Below are 22,299 nucleotides of genomic sequence, written 5' to 3'. Positions count from 1 at the left end.
CTTCTTCAGCCCTTCCTTCCCCTGGGAATCTGCCCTCAGGAGGGGCGCCACTCCACCTGGGGGTCTCTGGTTTGGGAGTGCGATGTGGTAGAAGGCCCGTGGCCCTGGGACTGTGGCCTGTGGTTTCCCAGCTGTGAAACCTCAGTTTTCCTCTCTGTAAAATAGGGATTGTGTGTCCTGCTTCATGAGATTGTGTGAGGCTGAAATAACTCCTAGGAAGAGCCACATGACGGGTCGGGCCTCCCCCTCCCCACCTGCAGAGCCAAGCCAAAGCCAAGTGTTCTCCTAATTGAATGCAGGCTTTGCACATGGGTCCTGTTGCCCAGAGACATGCCTTTTTGAGTGGGAAGTGAGGAAGGGGAACCGGTGTGTGTTTGCAGGGGCTGGGAGGGGCTCTGGGAGAGGCAGGGGACAGAGCATAGCTCTGCTAAACATCTCTCTCTGGGAATGTTTCCCTGCAAATGACAACGCTGTGGAAGCCGGCTAGGGCAGACGGCCTCAGGGATCCAGCTCCTGCCTGGCAGCCCCAATCCATTCCCCGGCAGGAAGCGAGTAGCCAGCAGTTTCCCTGGCCCGAGTGTGTGTGTGTGTGTGTGCGTGCATGTGTGTGTGCGTGTGTGTGTGTGTGTGTGTGTGTGTGTGTGTGTGTGTGTGTTTTGAAGGAGCCAGAGATGGGATGTCCCTGTGTCCCCAAGGTTTACATGTGGGAATTCCAGGATGTGCCACTGGGAGGTAATTAGGGTTAGAAAGGTCATAGGGGTGGGGCCCTCCAGGTGAGAGTGAGGTCCTTACAGGAAGAGACTGCTGCCACCCAGCGTCACTATAGGATGACACGACCCCTTCTGTGGGGGCCTGGGGCCCACAGGACGCTGAAGGACGCAGGCTTCTTTGGGAAGGTTTGCTTGTTCAGTAGGGGAGAGGTGACAGGGGACAGCAGCAGGGAGAGAGAGGAGGTCTCCTGAGGTTGATATTGGGGGGCACGGCCTGAGGGCGACTTCCGGGCCAGGACAGCCTGGCTGATTGCAATGGCTGCTCAGTTCTGATCCTGCGCACTGACCACCTCTCTGGGACGTCCCTCGGGAGGACAGGGAGGAGGGGTCCTCCCCAGCCTTGGAGGACTGTGCTTGTCCTTCACCTCTGCAAGCTCTGGTTCCAGTTGCTGCCTCCAGGTCCCCTCTGTACCCCAGCTCAGGGCTGATGCCACCTGCTGCTGCAGCTCCTGTCTTGGGCCCGTGCACCCCGGGCCCAGGCAGACCCAGCGGGTCCTTCCGGGCGCCATGCTCTCCACGCTGCAGGGCTGCCTGGCCCCACAGCCTCCTGCAGGATTTTCCCTTGTTGTTAAACTTATTTTCGTCCTGTCTGCCTTGAATCGCGCTCACTTGCGTCTGTCGCCTGCTGTTAGGCAGGTGGAGAAGAGGGACAGAGACAGGAGCACCAGGGGCTCTCATTGTACCACACAGCGCACCTGTTCTCCGTGGGGTGGGGACGCGTGTGTCTGAGCGCTTGGAAGCTCCTCTCTGTCTTTAATGGTCTGCTCCCTGGGCCTCCGTCCTTCTGTCCTGGCTTGGAGCCTCGCATCTGGCTTTCCATGGGTTTGAGTCGGGAGGGGCTGCTGGGGCCGCCTCCCTGGCTCCTGGAGATTTTTGGCAAGACATTTGCTTTCTGGGTTGAGTCTATCTTCCCCTGCCACCTCCCACCTGCCGCCTCTGGGCGTGGGTGCAAGGCCAGCCCCGTGCTGCTGGGTTTGTGTCGGGCCCAGCCGAGTTCGGACTGTGGCACTCGGACCCAGGTCAGGGTACCTGCCCACCCCTCCCACAGGGAAGGTGCTGAGGGTCATGGAGTCAGCAGTTCTCAAAGTGGGTCCCCCGAGGCTCAACAAGTTCATTTACACACCTCCATCCACACAGCCGAGTGCAATGGACCAACAGAGAGAGAGAGAGAGAGAGAGAGAGAGAACCAGCTGGCTTCTATTCAGCCAGATGTTCAAGAGACACACGGTGCCGAGAAGCAGAGCCTTTCTTCGCACTGATGTTTGGATGACTTCGAAAGTGTTTTTTTTTTTTTTTCCTTCATAAAAACTGATTTACGTCAACCTACAGTGAGTGGGTCATGGTTGCTATTTTTTTTTTTTTTTTGTAACAGGGATTGAGCACTTAATCACTGACCTCATCCCCAGCCCTTTTTATACTTTTTTTCGAGACAGGGTGGTTTTGCTAAGTTACTTAGGGGCTCATTATGTTGCTGAGGCTGCCTTTGAACTCGAGATCCTCCTGCCTCAGCCTCCTGAGCACTGGGATGGCAGTGCGTGCCACCGCGCCTGCTCAGGGCTGCTGTTTTTGAGTTAATGAGTAGAAGTCAACTTTCTCAATTTAAATTTCTAATTCCGTAAATATATATTTATATATGTTTATATTTATATAAACAAAAACCTTTGGACTTATCAATAATTTTTAAAATAAAAGGACTGTGGGATGAGAAACTAGAGAACCATTGGTGTGATTTTTAGTGCTCCACCTGTTTTTGTGAGGCTGTGTTGGAGCCTCACAGATGGAGAGGCTGAGTCTCCAAGAAGTGACTTGTCCATGGTTTTACATTAAATGGGATTTCAAAAATAAAAATAAAAAAACTTCTTTATTGAGAACAATAACTAATGCACTAACTGTGAAAGAAATTGGAAAGTGAAAGAAAATCTATCCCAGAGACTGTATTTTAGAATAGTTGCTCTACCCCATGCAAATTTCCTTATCTCCATCATACCTTCTGTGCGGTTTTATATTCTATTTTTTTTTTTTAAAGAGAGAGTGAGAGAGAGAGAGGGGGACAGAGAGAGAGAGAATTTTAACACTTATTTATTTTTTCTTAGTTCTCGGCGGACACAACATCTTCGTTTGTATGTGGTGCTGAGGATCGAACCCGGGCCGCACGCATGCCAGGCGAGCGCGCTACCGCTTGAGCCACACCCCCAGCCCCCGGTTTTATATTCTAGAGCAGGATTTAAATCTAGACCTGAGACAGAGGCAGGGCAAGCTCCTGTATCCCCAGAGAGGTGGAGGGCAGCTCCCCTAGCTTTATCTGCTCTCAGGGCTGAGAGTGTCTGGGGCTGGGACCTGTAGACTGTGTGTCACAGGCTGATCTGTGACGTCCACCCAGTAAAAACTAATTCGGAAACTCTAGCCCTGGTATTCCGCAGCGACTGTCCTTGCAGACAGGCCTTTGAAGAGGTGGTCAGGACACAATGCCAGTAGTATCCTTGTTAGAAGAGGAAATTTGGACACCTGAAGAAAGACCGGTGCAGAGGATTGGCCATTTGGGGACACAGCGAGAAGAGGGCCACCTGCAAGCCCAGGAGGGGCCTCAGAGGAAGCCCACCCTGCCCCACCTGGACCTGTACTTCCAGCTTCCAGAACCGTGAGATAATAAACTGCTGCTACTGAAGCCACCGGTGCGTGGCATTTTGTCCTGGCAGCCCCAGCCCAGCGGGGCACAGTGGGGACAGGAGTGTGCACGAGGTGGCTCCATCTTGTCTTTCTACTTGCCTGGTCCAGTCCCACAGCTCCCCAGTGCTCACAGGGAGGGCCCGGAAGGAGGAGCAAGGTTCCCTTTCCATTTCATTCCAATTAATTGAAATGCAGAGCACTCAGGCTGCCAGCCACCGTGCTGTACACAGCATCCTGGGACCTGGCACACCAGCCTCCGGGCACTGTGTGACACCTGCTGCCGTGTGTGCGTTGCTACTCCCTGCCCTGAACCCCGAGACTCAGCTCCAGAGCGCTTCTTGGATCTCCGCTGGATGCCTAACGGGCACCCTGGAGCCAACACCCCGAGGCTCTTCGGTCCACTTCTCCCCAGATCCTCTGTCTCAGAGGACGGCACCCCAACTGTCCCACGGCTCGGCCTCCCCCAGTCCTGGACCACAGGCTCTCCCCGGGCTCCTGCCCCCTCCTCACCTGCACCCCTCCTGCATCCAGCAGCAGAGAAGTCTTGTCCTAGGCCTCACTTTCTGCCACCAACGGTGACAGAGTAAGTTGCAGCTGCCAGCCACGGCCACCCTAGGATCTGGCGTTACAGGCCTCCCACCCCATCTTCTGGTCCTGCACCACTCTGGCCTTGCGTCCTCCTGTCCAGGGCTCCTTTGTTTCTTACCCCAGCTCCTCCCTTCCCATCTCTGTGAAGCCTCTCCTTCTCACTCTGGTGGAATTCAGTGTCACCTCTCCAGGGGGCCTTGTCCCCCAATCCTAGCACAGCCTGGTGCTTCAGGCCTGGCCGGCACCCTCTGGGGAGCAAGGCCCTGCAGGCCAGGCCCCATCCTGCACATTGACTTGTCCCAGCCTACGGGCCTCCTCTGCTCCCGCACACCTTCTCCTCCCTCCTCTCTGCGCACACAGGAGCGGCACCTGCACGCGGGAGGGCTGTGCCTTCCCCTCACCTCCTGCTCACGGCTCCGTGTGGCTCCCTCTTCCTCCCCCGCTTCTATGGGGCGAAGGGTAGAGGAAGGTAGGAGCTGGTCATCCTGGGTCCCCAAGCCCACTGGCTGCCCCTGCAGTGGGGGCCTCCTTACCTAGCTGGCCCCCCCCACCAGAAGCACCCTGCCCCCCAGTCTGTTGGGAGCCAGCCTGAAGCTGCGGGCTCTGGGTTCCGCTGCCTCTGGGTAAGATCCCAGCATCCCAGCGACACCCAGCCCCGCACCTCACAGTCCCACCCTAATTACCAGGCAGGGGAGCCTGCTCTTTGCAGCCCTGCCTGTAATTTCCCTAATTATAGCTGAGGCTCTGAGCAGCAGCTTCCCCATAATCCACTTAATGCAGAAACACCCCCATCCCACCCACAAGGCTCTGACTTTAACCCCCTGGTGGCTGGATGGCGGTTTCCCCAGTGGGCACCTGTTATGTCCCCACCCAATTCACACCCTGAAGCCCTACCCCCAGTCACTCAGCATGAGACCACATTTGGAGACAGGTGTTTAAAGAGGTGAGTTGACCCCAAGTCCCCGGGGCAGGGCCCTCCTCCAGTGGGACTGCTGGCCCCCTAAGAAGAGGCCAGCAGGATGCAGACACCAAGACTCTGAGGTCACCGGCCAGTGGGAGGCCTCTGGAGACCCTGCTTCCAGCCTTCAGCATTATGAAAAGGTACATGTCATTAAAACACCCCGTTGGTGGCACTCTGTTATGTCGCCCTAGCAAATGAAGCTCTCCAGGAGGCCTGCCCACAGGCCAGCCCAAGGGGTGGAGCTGAGCTTCTCCGCGGCCTTGTCCTGGAGTGTGGGGGGCTCTGGAGGCTGGACCCAGGTGGGCACACTGGCCGCCCACATGTGCAGGTGGGAGGTGTGCGGGGGCAAGGGTGTCCAGACAGCGGTGTGTCTGTGAGTCTCTGCAGGTTCAGACAGGACAGTGGCTAGGCTGGGCAGGGGGTGCTCAGAGCCCCACCCACCCCACGGAGCTGCTGCTGGTCAGGGCAGGAGGTGGCCGCCCCAGACAGTGCCCCGTGGTGGGAGCAGCAGAAGCAGAGCTGGTGTGGAGCTGACGGGTGGCCCAGCCCCCAGCTGTCAGGTTCTCTGGGACTCTGAGTCCCTTGGCCACCCCACGGTCATGGTCACACCCACGGCACTCTCCCTGTGGGAGTCCTTCTGCAGGTCACTCCCAAATTGTGAGGTCCTGAATACAAGTGGGGAGAGAGGAGGGCGGGGGGGGGGAAGTCACCCTCGGAGGAGTCAAGGGGACTGAATGCCACATGGTGAATGTGGGCACAGTCCCCAGGAAGCCCTCTGAAGACAGGCTGGGACCTGCGGCCTTGGAAACAGGTCATGGCGTGCGCAGGGGAGGCCTGGAGGAGCTGGGAGTGGCCAGCACCCCAGCTGGGGTGGCTCCTGGTCCAATGGTGGAGAGTGGCTGGGTGGAGCGAGGCCGGTCACCTGCGGTGTGGAGCACAGTGGTGACCCTGCGCTGCCTGTCCTGGGCCCTCCTGTGACCCTCCCCCGGCCAGCACCTTCCTGTCCCTCCTGGCTGTCCTGTGAGTCCCTGAGGGTCTGGAGTTTGGGGACCACTCGTAGCCGAGGCAACTCAGACACAGCACACAGCGGATCTCAGACCCCGAGGCAGCGTTTGCTGGAGAGCCCTGAGATGGCCCACGCGTTGGGTGACTAACAGGAGTCGCGGGAGAAGTAGGTGCCCAGGTATGGCGCTCCCTCCTCCCGTGGGAGGGAGCACAGAGCTCGCGCCTTCCCCGCAGTGAAGTGTGGTGATGTGAGACTTGGCACCCCAGGATTTAGTGGGGGCTGGTCACGTAGGCCTCCCCGCGGACCAGCTGTCAGAACTCCCACGGGAGGTGGGATCTCACAGTGTCCGCCAGCCCCGGCACAGGGAGGCCCTAGCCAGCTAGGGGTCGGGGGCCAGCTAGGGGACCGGGCTCTGGCTGTCCAGGAAGCCAGCTGTGGGCAGGTCCAGGCCTGGGCCGGGCCCGTGGCTCCGAGACCCCGAGTTCCCTGTTCTAATCTTTCCCTGTATCAGGGACTCAGAGCCCAGGTGGCTTCTCCTCGCCCACTCTCCGCTGGACAGCTGACCCTGGTCTCCTGGCTCCTGGCGGTGGGGACCTTCCGTTGTCCCAGGGCATGGCAGCTGAGCGGGGTCTCTGTGCCTGCTTTGGGGAGCCCCTCCCTCCGCGGGTGGCTGTCCCCACGTCACTGCAGCCTCTCAGCCTGCATCTTCACGCCCGCGCTGACCACCAGCCGCTTCTCTGCACACCTCCACGGTGGGGTCCCAGCCTCAGAGGCTCACAGCCCCGCTTGAGGGCAGTTCTGGCCTGGGAGAGCGTGGCCACCTCCAACTGTGGCCCTCTTCCTGGTGACACCCCCCAACCTTCAGGGGCCAGGCAGCGGGTGCCCCTGGGACTCATCTATCACTGCACCAGGAACTGCTCCCACAGGTCATCTCCACGGAGGGGACCCGGGTGGCTGGGCGGCAGGACTGGAAGGGAGACGAGTCACCAGAGGCCCTTTGAGATCTTTTAAGTTTTGTGCCATGTGCATGTGTTACTATTTAAAATAAAATTTCAACTAAAATAAGATTGAGGAAGAGAAGGGGAAGGAAAGGGAGGGAGAGGAAGAGAAGGAAGGGGAGGAGGAGACTATTCACTGTTGCCGAAAGGTAGAAACAGCCCAAAGGTTTAACACCCATTGAGCAGATGGAACAAGTGCGCTATGTCTATATGATAGAATATTATTCACCCATAAAAAGGAGTAAAGTTCTGGCACGGGTTGTGATATGATGAACCCAGAAAACGTCATACTAAGTGAAAGCAACCAGTCACAGAAGGTCACATAGAGCATGATTGCATTTATATGAAATGTCCAGAAGAGACAGAATGCAGATTAGCAGTTCCCCGGGGCTGGGGGAGGGGAAGTGGGGAGTGACTGCTAAGGGTATCGTATCGGGTTTTCTTCTGGGGAGATGCAAAAGTTTTGAAAATAGGTAGAGGTGGTAGTTGCATGAGGAAGTGAAGGCATGGAATCCCGTGATGTGTATATTTTTAAATGATCAGTTTTATGTTATGTGAATCTGACCCAAACTCTGATTTTTAAAGAACTAAAGTGAGTCTACTCCTGGCAGGGCGGCTCAGCAGCAAGCGCCTGTCGCAGGCTTTGTGGGTTCTGCGGGGCGGGTGCTCCGGGTGTCCCAGCTGAGTGCACACGGCTACCCCTCGTCTCCACTCTGCCTGGTGGACCCCTGGCTAACCCTGGATTCCAGAGTCCATGGGGTCCCTCCACAGGACACACTGCCCTGCAAGTGAAGTGTAGTGACGTGTCCCATTTCCAGTTAACCAGCCCTCAACCAAAACAGCGCCGGGCGCACTCCGAGCAAGGCCTGGCCATGACTACTTCAGAACGCAGCGGGAGCAGGGCCTGCCGAGAACCTTGGGCCGCAGTCTCTCCAGGCCGCGTGGCCTGCAGGTGGATCACGCTGAGGACCGTTAGCGTCCTCTGGAGACCCAGCAGCAAGCCCATCTACTCAGGTCCCTTGGCCACCCGCCTGCCTTCTCTAAGGGACAAGAAGAAAGAATGCTGTGGCCCGAGGACCACCGTGGACCTGGATCTGCACGTTAGAAGCGGGGGCTCAGCACCCAAGGCAGGAGGTGCTGAGGCTGGGGCCTCTGATCTGGCCGCCCCTGGGGAGGGGACACCAGAGCTGGGGCTCCCTGAGAGATGACAGCTTTGAGGCCCTCCTGGGAGACAAGGCACAGCTCCTGCAGGCCATGATGAATGGTTGAGGAGACCAACTTCGCAGGGCCGGAGATGTGCCGTGGGCCACATAACCTGGGTGTGGCAGTGTCGGGATTGAACCCAGAGCCGTTTGACCCAAACTCTGCGCTTTTATACAAGATTCTGTGCTGGGGAGTTTAGGGTCACCTCGGTGCTATGGATGGAATGTTCGCATCCCCCTGCCCAAATCACAGGTGACAGTCCTAACCCCGCCCCCCCCCATGTTAGAAGACCCTGCTTCCTGCTCTCTGCCACCTGCAACCCAGGAAGAGGCCCACACAAGACTGCAGACCTGCCGACACCTTGCCCTTGGACTTCAGCCTCCAGGACTGAGAAGCAGCTGGGGCCGCCCACCCTGTGGCCATCTGGGGTGGGGCCGTGACCCTTCTCCCAACCACATGCTAGTAGTGGTGATTTTCAGACATGCAGAAGGAAGCCCAGGAAGGGGCTGGTGGAAGAGCATGCATCTCGCCATTGCAGTCCCTGGACAGCAGCAGCCTTGGGGCTGGGAGAAGTCTGGACCTCAGGAGGGGACCTCGGGGACAGTCCCCTCATGCCTCGGTGGCTCCGACCCATGCCAAGGCAATCTTCCAGCAGGTCAAGACCCACCAAGGACAGAGGCAGAAAATTTTATGGCCCAAGGCCATTGAGCTCCACCAGGCAGGGCTGAGGCTGGAGCAGCCGCCTCTGAGCACAGCCCAGGAGCAGGGCAGGATCCCTGAGCCTTCTCAACGCCTTTACATGGAGGTTACACAAAACACCTCCTCCTACCCCACCAGGAGAGGATGCAGTTCTGGGCGGGGCCAGGAAGTGGGAGAGGCTAGTAGGTCAGGGCCTGGGCCCAGCAGTAAGCCCACTAGCAGAGGGGAGGGGAGGGGACGGGTGTGGAGGTGGGGGATGGGCTAGGGTGGGGTGGTGGGGAGGGGGCTGGGGGCGGGCACAATGCAGTTCTGTGAGAGTTTCGGTTGTCCTCAGAAAACTTGGATAGAACCACCACTTGACCCAGCTATCCTACTCCTCAGTTTACACCCCAAGGAATTAAAATCAGCATACTACAGTGACACAGCCACATCGATGTTTAAAACACCTCAATCCACGACAGTCAAACTATGGAAACAACCTAGATGCCCTTCAACAGATGAGTGGATAAAGAAGATGAGGTACCTAGACACAATGGAATATTACTTAGCCTTAAAGAAGACTGAAATCATGGCATTTGCTGGTAAATGAATGGAGCTGGAGACTCATGCTAAGCGAAACAAGCCGATCACAAAAGAACCAAAGGCTGAATGTTTTCTCTGATATGTGGGTGCAAATTCACAATAGGCAGGGGGTGGGGATAGGGAAAATTAGAGGTAAAATAACCCCATAACATTAAAAAAAAAAAAAAAAAACAAGGAGAGTTTAGGGTGTGTTCCTGGAGGCTTCTCTCTCCCCTGGGGTCATCTCAGGGAGGAACCCTCTCCTCTGGTATTCCTGAGCAACAGCCAATTCATCTCCATCCTAAACAGTGATTTAGGGGGGAAAGAGCCTTCCGCTCCGAGAACTGCTGAGATATGGAATGATGGATGGTTTTATTAGAAAGCTCCAGTTTTACATCTATCAAATTAAACCAGCGGCCAAGGGGCACTTAATTAAGATTCTTCTTATCAGCCGGAGAAGAGAAGATGGGGGGGAACAGGGCTTGGACCCACATTCCAGGAGGGGAGTGGTCAGGGCCCCAAGCCCCAGGCCCAGGGCTGGGGAGGGAGGGCGGCAGACGGGAAGAAGGGCTGTCCTCACCGGGGGACCCTGGGGCATGGTCACACCTGCTCCTCAGCCTCAGTCCGGTCCTCAGGCTCCCTCTGTGCTGCGTCTGTGAATCCACCGGAGCCCGGGAGCTCGGCCCGCAGAGCAGGTCTGGCTTCAGGTCTAGCTCTCCCTCCTCACCATGTGGCCACGAGTGAGTCACTTCAGGTTTTTAGAAAATGAGATAAAATTCACATAAACCTCACCCCTTTGGAGTGTCCGACCCCTTCCAGGGCTGCTAGGAGCTTCATGGTCTCAGTGTATTTGTGAAGGTGCGTGCAGCGTATCTACCTCATTTTAGAACATTTCCATCACCCCCGAAAGATACCTCTTCCCCTTAGAAAGAAACCCTCAGAGGGACGCGCCCTCCTGGCTGCACCCCCTAGAGCGTGCTCACGTCTGCCGCTCGGGACCCTGGACCAGGGTTTTGAGCCTCGGGAGTGACAGTGGGTGGAGGGCACGCCAGGAGTTCTCCAGGCTGCAGCGTGGAGTCTAGCTCTGCAGGAGCCGTCCTGCCCAGTACGTGGCCTCTGTGGACCTCGGTTTCCTTATCCGTGAAGTGAGGACGTGAACCCACACCTGGGGAACACAGCCTGGCAAGGCCAGCTTCCAAAAGGTGGCGTGTCAGTTTCCTGCGATTGTTGCCACCGAGAACTGCCCACCGAAGGCCCTTCTGGAGGTCACACGCCCCCAACAGGTCTCCTGGGGCTAAGGTCAAGGTGTCGGGAGGGCCGGTTCCTTCTGGGGGTCTTTGGGAGAAACTGTCCCCTCACTTCCTCCAGACTCTGGAGGCTGCCCCTGGCTTGTGGCCCCTTCCTCCATCTTCACAGCCGGCCACGGTGGGCTGAGCCTCCCTCTGGGGCATGGCACCTTCTTCTCTAGGGCCCAGAGATCTGGGATGACCTCTGTATTTTGAACGTGGTGGACGAGCAACAGAATTTCATCCACAACCTGGATCTGCTCTTTTTGTATGGTAACAAGTTCCCAGGTTCTGGGGATTAGGACATGGACCTCTTTGGGGACTGTGCATCTGCCAATCCCAGATAGCTGACCCCATGTTCCGACAGTGACCTGAGATGCAATTGGGAAAATGACCAGAAACAAAGGGTCCCCCCCCACCACCAAAGTTCCTCTGGAAATTTAAAGTTCCCCTGCAAATTAACCTAAAATAGTGATACAAATATCATGATGAATTCAGAGTCCCTGGTAATTTCCTGGCATGTAGTAGATGCTCCATAAACGAGATCTCATGACCATGATAAGTAAACCATTCACCTGTGTTCCCAGTGCTGGGGTGGGGCTCACCTGGGAGGGCTGCCTGCCTTGTTGGTCCACTGCCACCCTGATGACAGACAGACAGACAGGCAAGCAGGCAGACACACACACACACACACACACACACACACACACAGAGTAGTTACCTTCCCTGCAGAACAGCCAAAGTACAATAGTTCTGCTCCCGGCCCCCACAAGCTGTGCAGCAGAATAGCCTTCTGGCATAAATAAAAATAAACCCCAGACACTGCTTTTCAATCAGGATTAGCCTAAATGTTGTGAAACAGAAAGCATGAAATATGTGCGGAGGGCCAGCCCCCCCACTGCCAGTCTCCCTGCACACTCCCGGCGCCCGGTGGCTGTGCGGGGCTGGTTGTTCTCCCCCGGCGTGGCTGTTGAAGATTTGTGCACAGTGTCAGTAAATGCTGTTATGACATTATTAATGCTCTGCACTCCAGCAAGGGACAATGGCCTATTGCCTCATAATGTGCTGTCTGCGGCTGCAGCCGGAGCGCATTAAATGGGAATTTCAAATACGGTAAACTGCTTGCTTCGTCCCAGCCACCCCAGGCCCCGTCTGGGAGCGCCAGAAGCAGCCTTGGCGCTCTGAGAAGGTGGGGGCAGCCGTCAAGGTTCTGATGCCCAGAGAGGCCCCAGGGGGATGCTGAGTTGCCCAGGAGGTCCCCAGATCTCGACCCAGTGTCCGCCTCCCTCCCCTGGGGCAGGGAGGTGTCTGCAGCTGGGCTCGAGGGTTGACAGTGGTGAGGGGTAGGTCTCAGGAGAGCTGGCCTTGCTGGTGGATGGGGCTGGCAGGCTCCCTGCTCTGCCCTCCAGAGACACCCACAGGGGGCCCAGATGGCAGGCCATCAGATGGATTGTATTGGTCTTGCACAGTGTTCTAAAAATATTGAGCCTACATTTTAAAATTATACAACTTCATACAAGAAGACCAGATTTCTGGCTTCTCTTGAAGTCTGGGCCCTCAGTGGGGGCCTGTGCAGAGCCTGGGGGCTGCCAGTCCTTCACAGGCTCTAACCACTCCAGCTCCTTCCACTGGGTCCTGTGGTGGGTTGAACGACAGGAAGGAGTCAAATGTCATCCCAGAACTTCAAAATGCAGCCTTATTTGGAAATAGGGTCTCTGCAGAGGAAATGAGTTGAGATGAAGCCATCCTGGATCAGTGTGGGCCCACACCCCGCCGCGGTGTCCTTGTACGGAGTGGGAAACATGGCCACAGTGAGACACGCACAGAAGCCATGCGTGGGCAGAGCAGAGAGGAGCGAGGCAGCAGCGTGCCAAGGAAATCAAGGGCCGCTGGCCGTGGGGCTGGGGACGCAGCTCGGTGGAAGGGCACTGGCCTAGTGTGAGCCAGGCCTGGGTTTGACCCTTAGCAACCCCTGCCTCAAAAAAAAAAAAAAAAAAAGAAGAAGAAGAAGAATTGCTGGCCACCGCCTGGGGCAGGAGGTGTCTGCAGCTCCAAGTGTCCCTTGGAGCCTCCAGGAAAAGCCAACTCTGCCAACACTTGGATTTCAGATTTCTGGCCTCTAGAATCACGAGAGAATAAATTTCTGTGGCTTTGTGGTAACTCGTTAGGACCACCTGGGAAAGGACCCTTAGGGGTTTCCCACTGCCTGGCCCACCTCCTCTGGGCACCTTGGGTCCCTTGAGAGGGGGGCACCCCCTGCTGCCTGCATCCCTCGGGAGTTCTGCTCTACCTTCTTGGACACAGGGCCATCCCCGCCGGCTCTGGGTTTCTCCTGACCCCTCCGGCCGCACTGGCAGGAGGAGGGTCCAAGGGGGCCTGGAAGTATTGTATGGGGAGTAGGGGGGCGGATGCTGGCCTTGCACCCCCTGGGCACAGGCCCACTGACACCTCAAAAGAGCCCTGTCCTGGGGCTAGGGATGTGGCTCAAGCGGTAGCGCGCTCGCCTGGCATGCGTGCGGCCCGGGTTCGATCCTCAGCACCACATACCAACAAAGATGTTGTGTCCGCCGAGAACTAAAAAATAAATATTAAAAAAAATTCTCTCTCTCTCTCTCTCTCCTCTATCACTCTCTCTTTAAAAAAAAAAAAAAAAAAAAAAAAAAAAAAGAGCCCTGTCCTTGGAAGCACCCTCCAGCCGGGGTGCCTCAGCTCCTGTGCCCGATTCTCCTTCTTCATCAGAAAACAACAGGTGTTTGTCTAGAACCATGGTCTTCCACCCCGGCTGGTTGTGACATGAAAGAGCAAACGTGCCCAGGCCCCACCTCAGGGATCGGGTCAGAGTAAAGCTTCTGCTAAGCTCTGCAGGTGACTCTGAGACCCCCTGTCTGTAGGCAGGGTCTCTTGGTTTGGGTTCCCTGGAAGCAGATTCAAGTGCGGGTGGTCTCTGTGGGAGGCGACCCCTGGAACTTGGCAGGGGAGCGAGGGATGAGGCAGCCAGTGTGGGGCATCACAGAGCAGGTGACCATGGGGGGCAGATGGGACTCAATCTTGCTAGGAACTCCGGGCTTCCCACCTGCAGGGGAGGCCGGGGGGTGGGGGGGTGAATCTGTTGCCCCAGGGCTGCTTCTGGTGCACTGAGTCTCTGGAACTTCTGACCTGTTCCGGTCAGTTCTAGCATTTTCCATAGCCATGCCAGGCAGAGAGTTGAAGGTGTGCTCAGTTACCTGTCTTTGAGCACGAAGAGGTGAATGCAGAAGAATATGGGTGGGGCACCAACAGGATCTGGTATAGACAGAGGCCAAGGACTCTCACGCACCCTGTCCCTTCTCATGCTCTGCACAGGGGCCAGGCAATGGGCTATGCATGGGAATCAACAGGCCTCATTCTCATAACAATCCTCTGGGGAAGGTGCTAGAAGTAGCCAGATTTACAGTTGGAGAAACTGAGGCACAGAGAGGTCATATCCAAGATCTCATGATGTGGATCCATGATTTTCCTCCTAACATGCACAGCACAGCTGAGAGCAAGGAGGACCATTTATATTGGAATTTACTGCAGAGAAGAGGCTGAGAAAAGGCAAAGAGACTTGGAAGAGAACAGAGACTGGACAAGCTGGCTCACAAAGGAGCTTTCACTATTCTGCCTCTGCCTCTCCTCCTGGCCCAGAGCCGGTTGGGAAATGGCAGAAGGGCCTTTCCCCCTCCTACCTTGGAGCCCAGATCCAGAGAGCAAGGCCCAGCAGATGTATGCAGTGCCCTCTCCCATCTTCTAAACTCTGCCTCCCTGGATGGTCCACCCCGAGTGTGACCATGCCCTCTGGAGAGACCCTCCTCTTTGTTCTGAAAATGTCAACCAGGTGTAAATACAACCACAAGGCTTTCCTGACAGAGGTGCACAATCAGAAGGGCCATTTCATTCCTTAGCAAGATGTGGCTTTGGCCTTGACAGCCAGTGATTAAATTATTACCCCGGTTTGCGGCAGATGGAGGCACCCAGGCGCGAGTTGTGATTTAGAGGCCCAGCAGAGACCCCTGCCCTCAGACATCTCCTTAGCCAGTCTGCCGTGATGGCCAAGTTTCCCACCACCATCCGTCACTCTTCCACACCAAGGCACGGTCAGCATGTCCTTGTTCGATGCAAATTTGTTACCTAGCCGGAGTAACACATTAATCCGCCAGCACCGATTTATCACCCGTGTTCACATTGGCAGGGAGAGAGGCGATGAGATAATGGAACATGGGACAGGTGAATTCTGATGAAGAAGGAGCATGAGTCACTGCTATGGAGAAATGACGGAGGGGGGGTGGCCGGGAGAAGGGCAGGGCTGGGGGTCCGACTGGTTGGATGGAACCCGGGTGGGATAAGGATCACAAGGGCTTTCTCCGCCATAAGCCAGGCTACAGAATCACTGAGCTGGGACACCGTCGGAGACTCCCATGTCACCTTTGTACACAGCACAGGAATCGGTGTGAGTGTGTGTGTGTGTGTGTGTGTGTGTGGTCATCTGTGCCCCTAGCAGAGGTCTGGTCTTGGGCAGTACTGTTCCAGACCAAGAAATTTCAGATCTGTGCTGGCTCTGTGCGCCCCCAGGAACCTCCCGCCTGCAACAGGAAACACATCTCCAAAGTCAGGGAGGAGACGGGGAGGGCAGGATGAGGCTGAGAGATTCAGGCCTAGTGGATCTGGAATTGCCAAGCTTCTGCTCATTCTCGTTGTTTCAGTGGTGACTCCTCAGACTTGCAGGCTTCATCACCTATTGGTTACTGAGGCCAGAGCTCAGGCCCACTCCTGGTGACCCACTATGGTGCAGGCCTGAGGGCTCTCCTGAGCGTCTTATCAGGCCCGTAAGCCAAGGGGAGCCGCGGGAGTATTGACAGGGAGCAGATGGGTGAGTGTTGTCGCAGCAAATCAGTGGGTGTAGCAGCAGGTGCAGAAGCTCCTGGGGGCGGCAAAGACAGTGACCCAGGGGGGCCCTGCTGCCTGGAGGAGGAGGGGAAGGGTTCATCTCTCCTCCCCCAGCTCCTCCGCGCTTTGCAGGAGTTGAAGTAGCCCTGGGCTCCTGGGACTGGTGGCGTCCTGAGAAGTGCCCAGGCCGGGAGAAAGGCGCAGGGCCCCTCCCGTGGGTACCGCGGAGTGCTCGCCTCCCGCCCCGCCGCGTCCCCTCCCCTACAGCCCAGGGAGAGCGCGCAGCTGGGCCGCGACCGCGAGGTGGCGCCTGCGCGCCGAGGAAGCGTGGAGGCCGCTCCTGGGCCGCCGCGGCCACCTCCTCCGAGGGAACAATGCGGCGCCTCCCGGCGTAGCGCTGCGCCGGGCCGGACGCCGGACACCCGAGCGCGGGCAGTCGACCGAACGAGCGGCAAGCGGGTGGGCGCGGGGCGCCCTCCCCGAGAGCCATGGGCGCGGCGCGGCGAGGAGCCGGAGCTCGGCGCGACCCAGAGGCGCGGGGGAGCGGGACGCGGGCCCGGGGCCGCTGCTAGCCGGCACCGAGGGCGCGGAGCCGGGGATGAGGGCGCTCGCCGCGGGGATCCCGTCTGCGCGCCGCGGCGCCGTCCCGCCCAGCGAGCGAGCCCGAGCAGGCAGACGCGCGGCCGGCGGTCTGGGGGCGCGCCGCCTCCCGGCCCCCAAAATGTGAAGCGGGGAGGAGGAGACGCAGAGACCGCCGGGCCGGGCGCCCTCGCCGCCCTCCGGCTGCCGCGCCGCTCCTTCTCTGCGCGCTGAGGCCGCGCCACCCCACGGGCGGTGGCCGGAGCAGTGAGGCCACCGAGTCCCGCGCCCCCTGCGCGCTCGGAAAGGGCTTCGACCCTCAGCGAGTTGGTGGCCCCGACGCGGGAAGAGCCGCGCCTAGGACGGTGCGTCTGGCCTCTCCCGCGGCTTCTCGCCCTGACAAGTTTGAACAATGATCACTGTCAACCCAGATGGGAAGATAATGGTCAGAAGATGCCTGGTCACTCTGAGACCCTTCCGGTAAAGTTCTCCCCTGGTTGGCGTGGCGGGGGTCTTGTCCCCGAGGGGGCGCAGGGTGGCGGTAGGCGAGGTCGGTCCCTGCGAGGATGCAAGTTCCAGTGGCAAAGGAGGTTCGCGCTTGGACCCTCGGTGATGGCCACGGGGGCTGCGGGAACGGATGGAGTTGGGGCTCGGGGTGCGAGTAGGGAGGGTAATGTAATTCTGCACCTGTCCCAAGTTGGACGAGGTTGGCAAGGATTTGAGGTGGGGAGGTGAGAATGGGGTCAAAAAGCATCGAGGTTGTGGCCCAGGGCCCGGGCAGTGGCCCCAGCCAGAACGCCCCTTCCCTGCCCCTTGGGGCCTTTCCCCACCTGCGGCGAGTCCCATCTGGTAGCGAAGTTAGTGCGCGGTGGCGGGGCGACTCCCTCTCCTGTCCAGCAGTGGTCCCTAGGTCGGCCCGCCCACCCCTTCTGCCTAATCCATCCCCTCCTCCCGCCTTCACGGCCCTCCCCCTCTGACAGGGCGCGGGCCAGTCTCTGACCCGCGGGTTCCAGAGATTGGACCACGGACACTCCTCCGCTGAGCATTCACCCTCAACTACAGGTCAACAGGCCGGGCAGGTGCAGCCCGACTGTGGAGGGCGGACAGAGGCGAAGACGACACTCTGGCCACACACACCTTGGGTGGCCTGGTCCAGGGGGCTGAGGCTGTGCGGGACTCACCCGGCTCTGCTACTCCCACTCCTGGGCCCCCTGGAGCCCGCCAGGGCCGTCGGAGTGGAGCCGCTGCGCGGGCTGGGGAAGAGGCACTGGGTGCCCAGCAGGGCTGGAGTGTCTCTCTGTTCCGTAGCTGGGCTGCAGAAGACCCCGAGGGAGTTCGGGTGCCAGCGCGGGGCGGGACAGGCCACAGGTGGGGTGCGGGCGCAGGACTGAGACCTTGAGGGCAGGCGCTGGCGGTCAGAGGCGCCCAGGGTTTGGGCTGCCGGAGGGAAGAGGCTTGATCCCCTCCACTCCAGGCCTCCGACAGAGCCCTGGCTCCTCCCCGGCCCCAGTCGTCGCCAATCTCCCTCCCTGGTCAGCAAGGGGCTGGGGGTGGGGAGAAGATGGCCCTCCTGGGTTCCCGCCTCCCGGGTGTCAGGCTGGTTGTGAGGGCTGAGAAGGAAGCCTGGGGGCAGCAACCATCAGGCTGGTCAGGGAGGATGCGGGGGACTTTGGAGTCTGGTCTGAGAGTGGGGTTTTAAGCGGTTGTTTGGGGGAGTCAGGGACCCCTAGCCTTAGGTGCTCCTGGTAAGCAGGGCAGGAAGCCGTTCTCTCTGGAAAGGCCTTGGTCCTCCGGAAAACCCTCAAGTCCTTGGCTTGCCCGGGGCGCTGAGAGGATTCTCAGGTTCCCTCCTGCCCTCTCACCCCCTGTGGTCCCCTCCCTGCAGGCCATGGGAAGCCCAGTTTCTGCTGGACATTTCCTGGGGCGCGTGGAGGCTGCCCGGGTTCCAGCACCACGGACAGTGCTTGCCCCTGGCCCACTTCAGGGTGCATCCTGCACCACAGCTTTGGGGCTCTTATCTGAAGGCCAGGGTGGGGTGCGGTTGCATGGGTCTCTAGGCTGCCAGAGACCCACAGTCACCAACGGAGTCTTTAAGTCCCCTCGGGATCAGGGCAGGGCTCTGATTACATCACTCCAATTTATTCATCCCCCGAAAGGCCTGGGAATGCTGTTCCCATGGGTTCTTCCCCAGGTGTTGTCTGAGTGCGTATGTGGATGGATGAAGCCACTTTAACTGGAATTTACTATAAATAGACCCCAGTGCTTTGGGGAACTGAACCCAAGGCTTGGGGACTGGCAGAGTGTGGTGTAGGTGAAGTCTGTAGGGCTTCAGGGTCTGGTCAAAGGTGTAGACATGTTCCTCGTGGATGTTTGTGGACCCTGGCAGGCACCCCCAGGTCTCCAGCCCTAAATACACTCCGTGGCTAGGGAGAGGGTGGAGGATGAGGGAAAGGGGACCAGGGCTGAGGGAAGCTCTTCCTTGTCCTCAGGCTGGGAGGGCAGAGAGCTGATTTCCCCAGGGGTCTCCCTGGGTCTCTGACAACCTCTTCCTGTGCTCTTGCCCTGAGACCCGTCTGGTTTCATCTGGGGCACAGCAGAGTCTGAGCCCCACCCTCAGGCCTAGGGGAATTCACTGAGATGAAGGGAAGTGTCCCTTGTGCTGTCTTGCCCACTGAGCTGCTTCCTCCCTCCTCCCCATCAGAGATGCTCTGCCAGAGAGTTCTCCTGGGGAAAGATCCCGGGTCCTCTCTGTGCGGTTCCTGCCCCCTCTGACTTAATCTCTAACAGCTTTCTTTAAATGTGGGCTGGGAATGTTGTTATGCATTTTATTTTCTTCTGCAATTATGTGTTTTCTTTAATGGACCAAATTTTAATTAAATACTGCTCTGCCAGTTTCAAATAATGAAGATTAAAATGCATAAAGCAAGTCTTGCATAAAGATACAAACAAGCACCAGGTCTGAGGATAGGAAGTGGAGGCTGGGCAGCTGGAGGTCTCTGCTTGATGGGTAGGGTTCTCCCTGGTCAGCCTGGCTCCCTCTGGCCAGGTAAAGGGACGTCTCCTCAAGCCCTCGGATAGACTCAAGGTCCCTGGACATTGTCCACACCTGCCCGCCCCCAAGGCTGTGCCGGGGTGGGTTCTGTGCCTGGTTCCCCACTCTCCTCCTGGATCACCCCAGTGCCTGACACCTGGTGGATAATCAATAACGATGGGTTGAAGGGATGAATGGTGTCTCCTTGAGCCAGCCCTCCCACTGGGGTGACAGTACACACATCTGTGTGACGTCCATGTCTAGGTGTGAGCATGCCCTGGACAGTCAATGGTGCAGGCTGAGAGCCAGTGTGTGGGGGAGTCCTGGGCACAGCAGCGGGCCATGTGGCCCTGCCTTGGGATCTCACCAGAAGCAGTGATGGGTGCCGGCACCACCTCTGAGAAGACAGGTGAGGAAGGGTTACAGTGAGCTCGTGACTGATGGTGGTGGCCAGGCCTGTGTACACCAGGGCTAAGGGTGGCCCAGGTGATTGATGGGATCCAGGTGGGTCTCAGCTGGACCAATTACTTGCCCTCGGCTGATGTCATGCCTTGCTGCTCTATCTGTTCCAGTAGATCTCAAACTTTAGCATGCATCAGGATCACTGGGAGAGCGTGTGAGATGAGATCACCTGTCCCCTGCCAGGGTGGGGGGCTTGGGGCCCCACGACGTGCGTTTCTGAAAGTTCTCAGGTGACGCTGCTGCGGCGGCCGGTCTGGGAGTCACACTTTGACAGCCTAATGCTGTTAACGAACAGGGTCTGTCTTAGGCCAGGCCCTGCCCAGGTTCCTATCTCAATGCGCCTCCTCCCCCTCTGATTTGCCAGGGGGCTGTGGCCAGCTTCGTGTAGCCCACTCTCTTTGTCCTTGGGGGCAGGGGCCCTCTGGGCTCGGGCTCAGCCCCACTGCCCCCCCACTTCCCTCTGTCCCTGGCTCCCCTCCTTGTTCATTACCTTGGCGTTTCTGTGCCTTCTTCCTCGGGGGAGGCTGGGGGCTGCCCTGCCGACCTGCTCTGTCCTCCCCACAGGCTTTTTGTCCTGGGCATCGGCTTCTTCACCGTCTGCTTCCTGATGACGTCTCTGGGAGGCCAGTTCTCGGCGCGGCGCCTGGGGGACTCGCCCTTCACCATCCGCACGGAAGGTATCTCGGGGTCAGGGGGTCAAGGATACGGGCAGGTGCTTGTGAGTTGAAGGGCAGGTCCCTTTGGCCCGGCACCAGGGGCCTTTCTGGAGCCCTGACTCAGGCTTGCTGGCTGCTTGCAGGGGGTAGGGGAGAGGGCCTGCTTGGGCCGTGCCGTCTGGCACCAGGCTTTGACTTTGGTCCTGCCTGTGCCCATGGATTCGAAGGCCAGGGTCTCCTGTGTGGCTTCTTTGGTTGGAGTGTTGGGGGTCTGGATATGACACCCGCCTCTGAGACACGTGTCCTCTGTGCCTTGGGCCCAGGCTGTGGACACAGGGGGGGACGTGTCTCTGAACTCTGGGGACATAGACCTTTCCCAGTCCCTCACTGCTCCTTGCCCCCACGATGCTTGCCAGGCACGAGTAGAGGTTCAGAGCACGGACCTTAGGGACCAGCCAGGCCCAGGTTTGCCTCTCTATTCATCGCCTCCTAGCCGTGTGCCACCTGCAAGTCACTTAAGTCACCGACACAGAAGAAAAGTCACAATGAACTTTTTGGAGGTTGGGCCGAATGGGCTCACACATGGAAGTTACCTGGTGTGGTTGGTTGTCACATGGCCTGAGTGTGACAGATGGGGAGTCCTCGTCCAGAAGCTGGGTCCTTCCCCTTCCCCCTACTCACTGGGAGGTGGTGGTGGAGAGCAGCAGAGTCCTACCCCGTCTGCCACAGGGCAGAGAGGAGGGACGTGGGCAGGGGGAGCCCGAGGTCAGCGGGTTGCAGGGACCAGCTGGCTGTGTGAGATTCCCCTGCCCCTCTGGGGAGGGCTCTCTGTGGAGTCCCCTTCTCAGACCCGCGGTGCTCAGCCGGCTGGCTTCCCTGTCCCAGTGACGGGTGTCGGTCGGCGTGCTGGCTGTCACGTGGAGTGGGCGCTCTGAGTGGCACTTGTGGTGCCATCTGTGGCTCGTCACTGGATTCATCCCTTCGGTTTAACTCGTGCTTCTTTAAACTTGCAAAAGCTCCCGGAAGGAATGTCACACCTATTAGTCATTCAGGCTCCAGTGTGAGCTCATTGATCCCTCTGACTCTGGGGAGCCTCCATGTTCTCCAGCGGTCAGTAAGTACCTTGTGGGAGGGTCCCGGGCAGCACCTGGGGGGGGGGGCTCCACACATGGGGGATGTGTTAAGTCTGAGACACGGGAGCTGCAGAAAAGGACGTTTTGGGGAGGGGGATGGGGTGCTGGGTCTGCACACGGAGAAGCCTGGTTGGGGTTGGAGAGCGGGTGGGCTGCTGGGAAGGTGGCTAGAAGGTGGGCTTGGGGAGGGGGGAACGTGGGTGTGGGGAGAGCAGCGCAGGCTCCCTGGATGCTGCCCCTGGGCGGGTGCTCCTGTCTGGGTGGCCTGCTACACAGGGCATCAGGAACCTGAGTCCAGAAAGGTCTGGAGTCTGACAGGAGGAGACTAGGGGCTGGGGGAGGGGTTTGGGGCTGGTTCTGCTGCCCTCTCCCCCAGGGGCTTGGGAGCCAAAGCGATTCCACCCCCATGGTCCCTGCCCCCATGGCAGGGTGGACCCAGGGGCCCAGGGCACAGGGGCTGGTGGGGAGCAGGGGGGGGGTCTGGCTCAAGCCCCAGGTTTATTTTAGCCTGGTGTCACCGCTGTCACCACTTTGCCAAGGCTGGCCATGACCTTGACTTCTAGAGGTACAGAGGGGGTTCGCCTGGGTGGCCTGTCACGGGCAGGGCAGTGCCGTGGGCCGCCTCTCTGTCAGCACTGCCCGGGACCCTCGCCCTCCCTGTGTGGTCACCCTCCCTGGTTCTCAGAACTCCACGGCCTCCATGGGTGACGGCCCCAGTGACCAAAGACCTGGCAAGAAAAACGCGGGAGGAAAAGTTTATTGGGGGGCTTGTGGTTTTGGGGTCTCAGTCCATA

The 22,299-nt window shown here is 58.5% G+C and overlaps 1 protein-coding gene and 1 long non-coding RNA gene across 5 annotated transcripts in view; one reads left to right on the top strand and one right to left on the bottom strand.

The window, feature by feature from the left end:
- Positions 1-9,806: 9,806 nt before the first annotated feature.
- LOC144375959 (uncharacterized) lies at positions 9,807-17,909 on the bottom strand. 2 transcript variants are annotated; one of them, XR_013435890.1, is made up of 2 exons: positions 17,054-17,909; positions 9,807-10,201 (listed from the first exon to the last, which is right to left on the bottom strand). It is a non-coding gene; the product is annotated as an uncharacterized LOC144375959 (long non-coding RNA). The 2 variants fall into 2 exon arrangements; XR_013435891.1 differs by having other exon boundaries at positions 17,405-17,909.
- Mgat5b (alpha-1,6-mannosylglycoprotein 6-beta-N-acetylglucosaminyltransferase B) overlaps positions 15,954-22,299 on the top strand; it is a 59,613-nt gene continuing 53,267 nt past the window's right edge. For 2 of the 3 annotated variants that reach the window (XM_078041596.1, XM_078041594.1), the window contains exons 1-2: positions 15,954-16,703; positions 20,281-20,393. In XM_078041596.1, coding sequence (XP_077897722.1) covers positions 16,677-16,703; positions 20,281-20,393 — 140 coding nt within the window. In that variant the 5' untranslated portion in view covers positions 15,954-16,676. Of the gene's footprint in view, positions 16,704-19,518; positions 19,664-20,280; positions 20,394-22,299 lie in introns of all 3 variants that reach the window. The other variant, XM_078041595.1, reaches the window with a different exon arrangement.

Source organism: Ictidomys tridecemlineatus, chromosome 3 (genome assembly GCF_052094955.1).
Source record: "Ictidomys tridecemlineatus isolate mIctTri1 chromosome 3, mIctTri1.hap1, whole genome shotgun sequence".
NCBI lineage: Eukaryota > Metazoa > Chordata > Mammalia > Rodentia > Sciuridae > Ictidomys > Ictidomys tridecemlineatus.
This window is presented reverse-complemented; position numbering and strand designations above follow the sequence as displayed.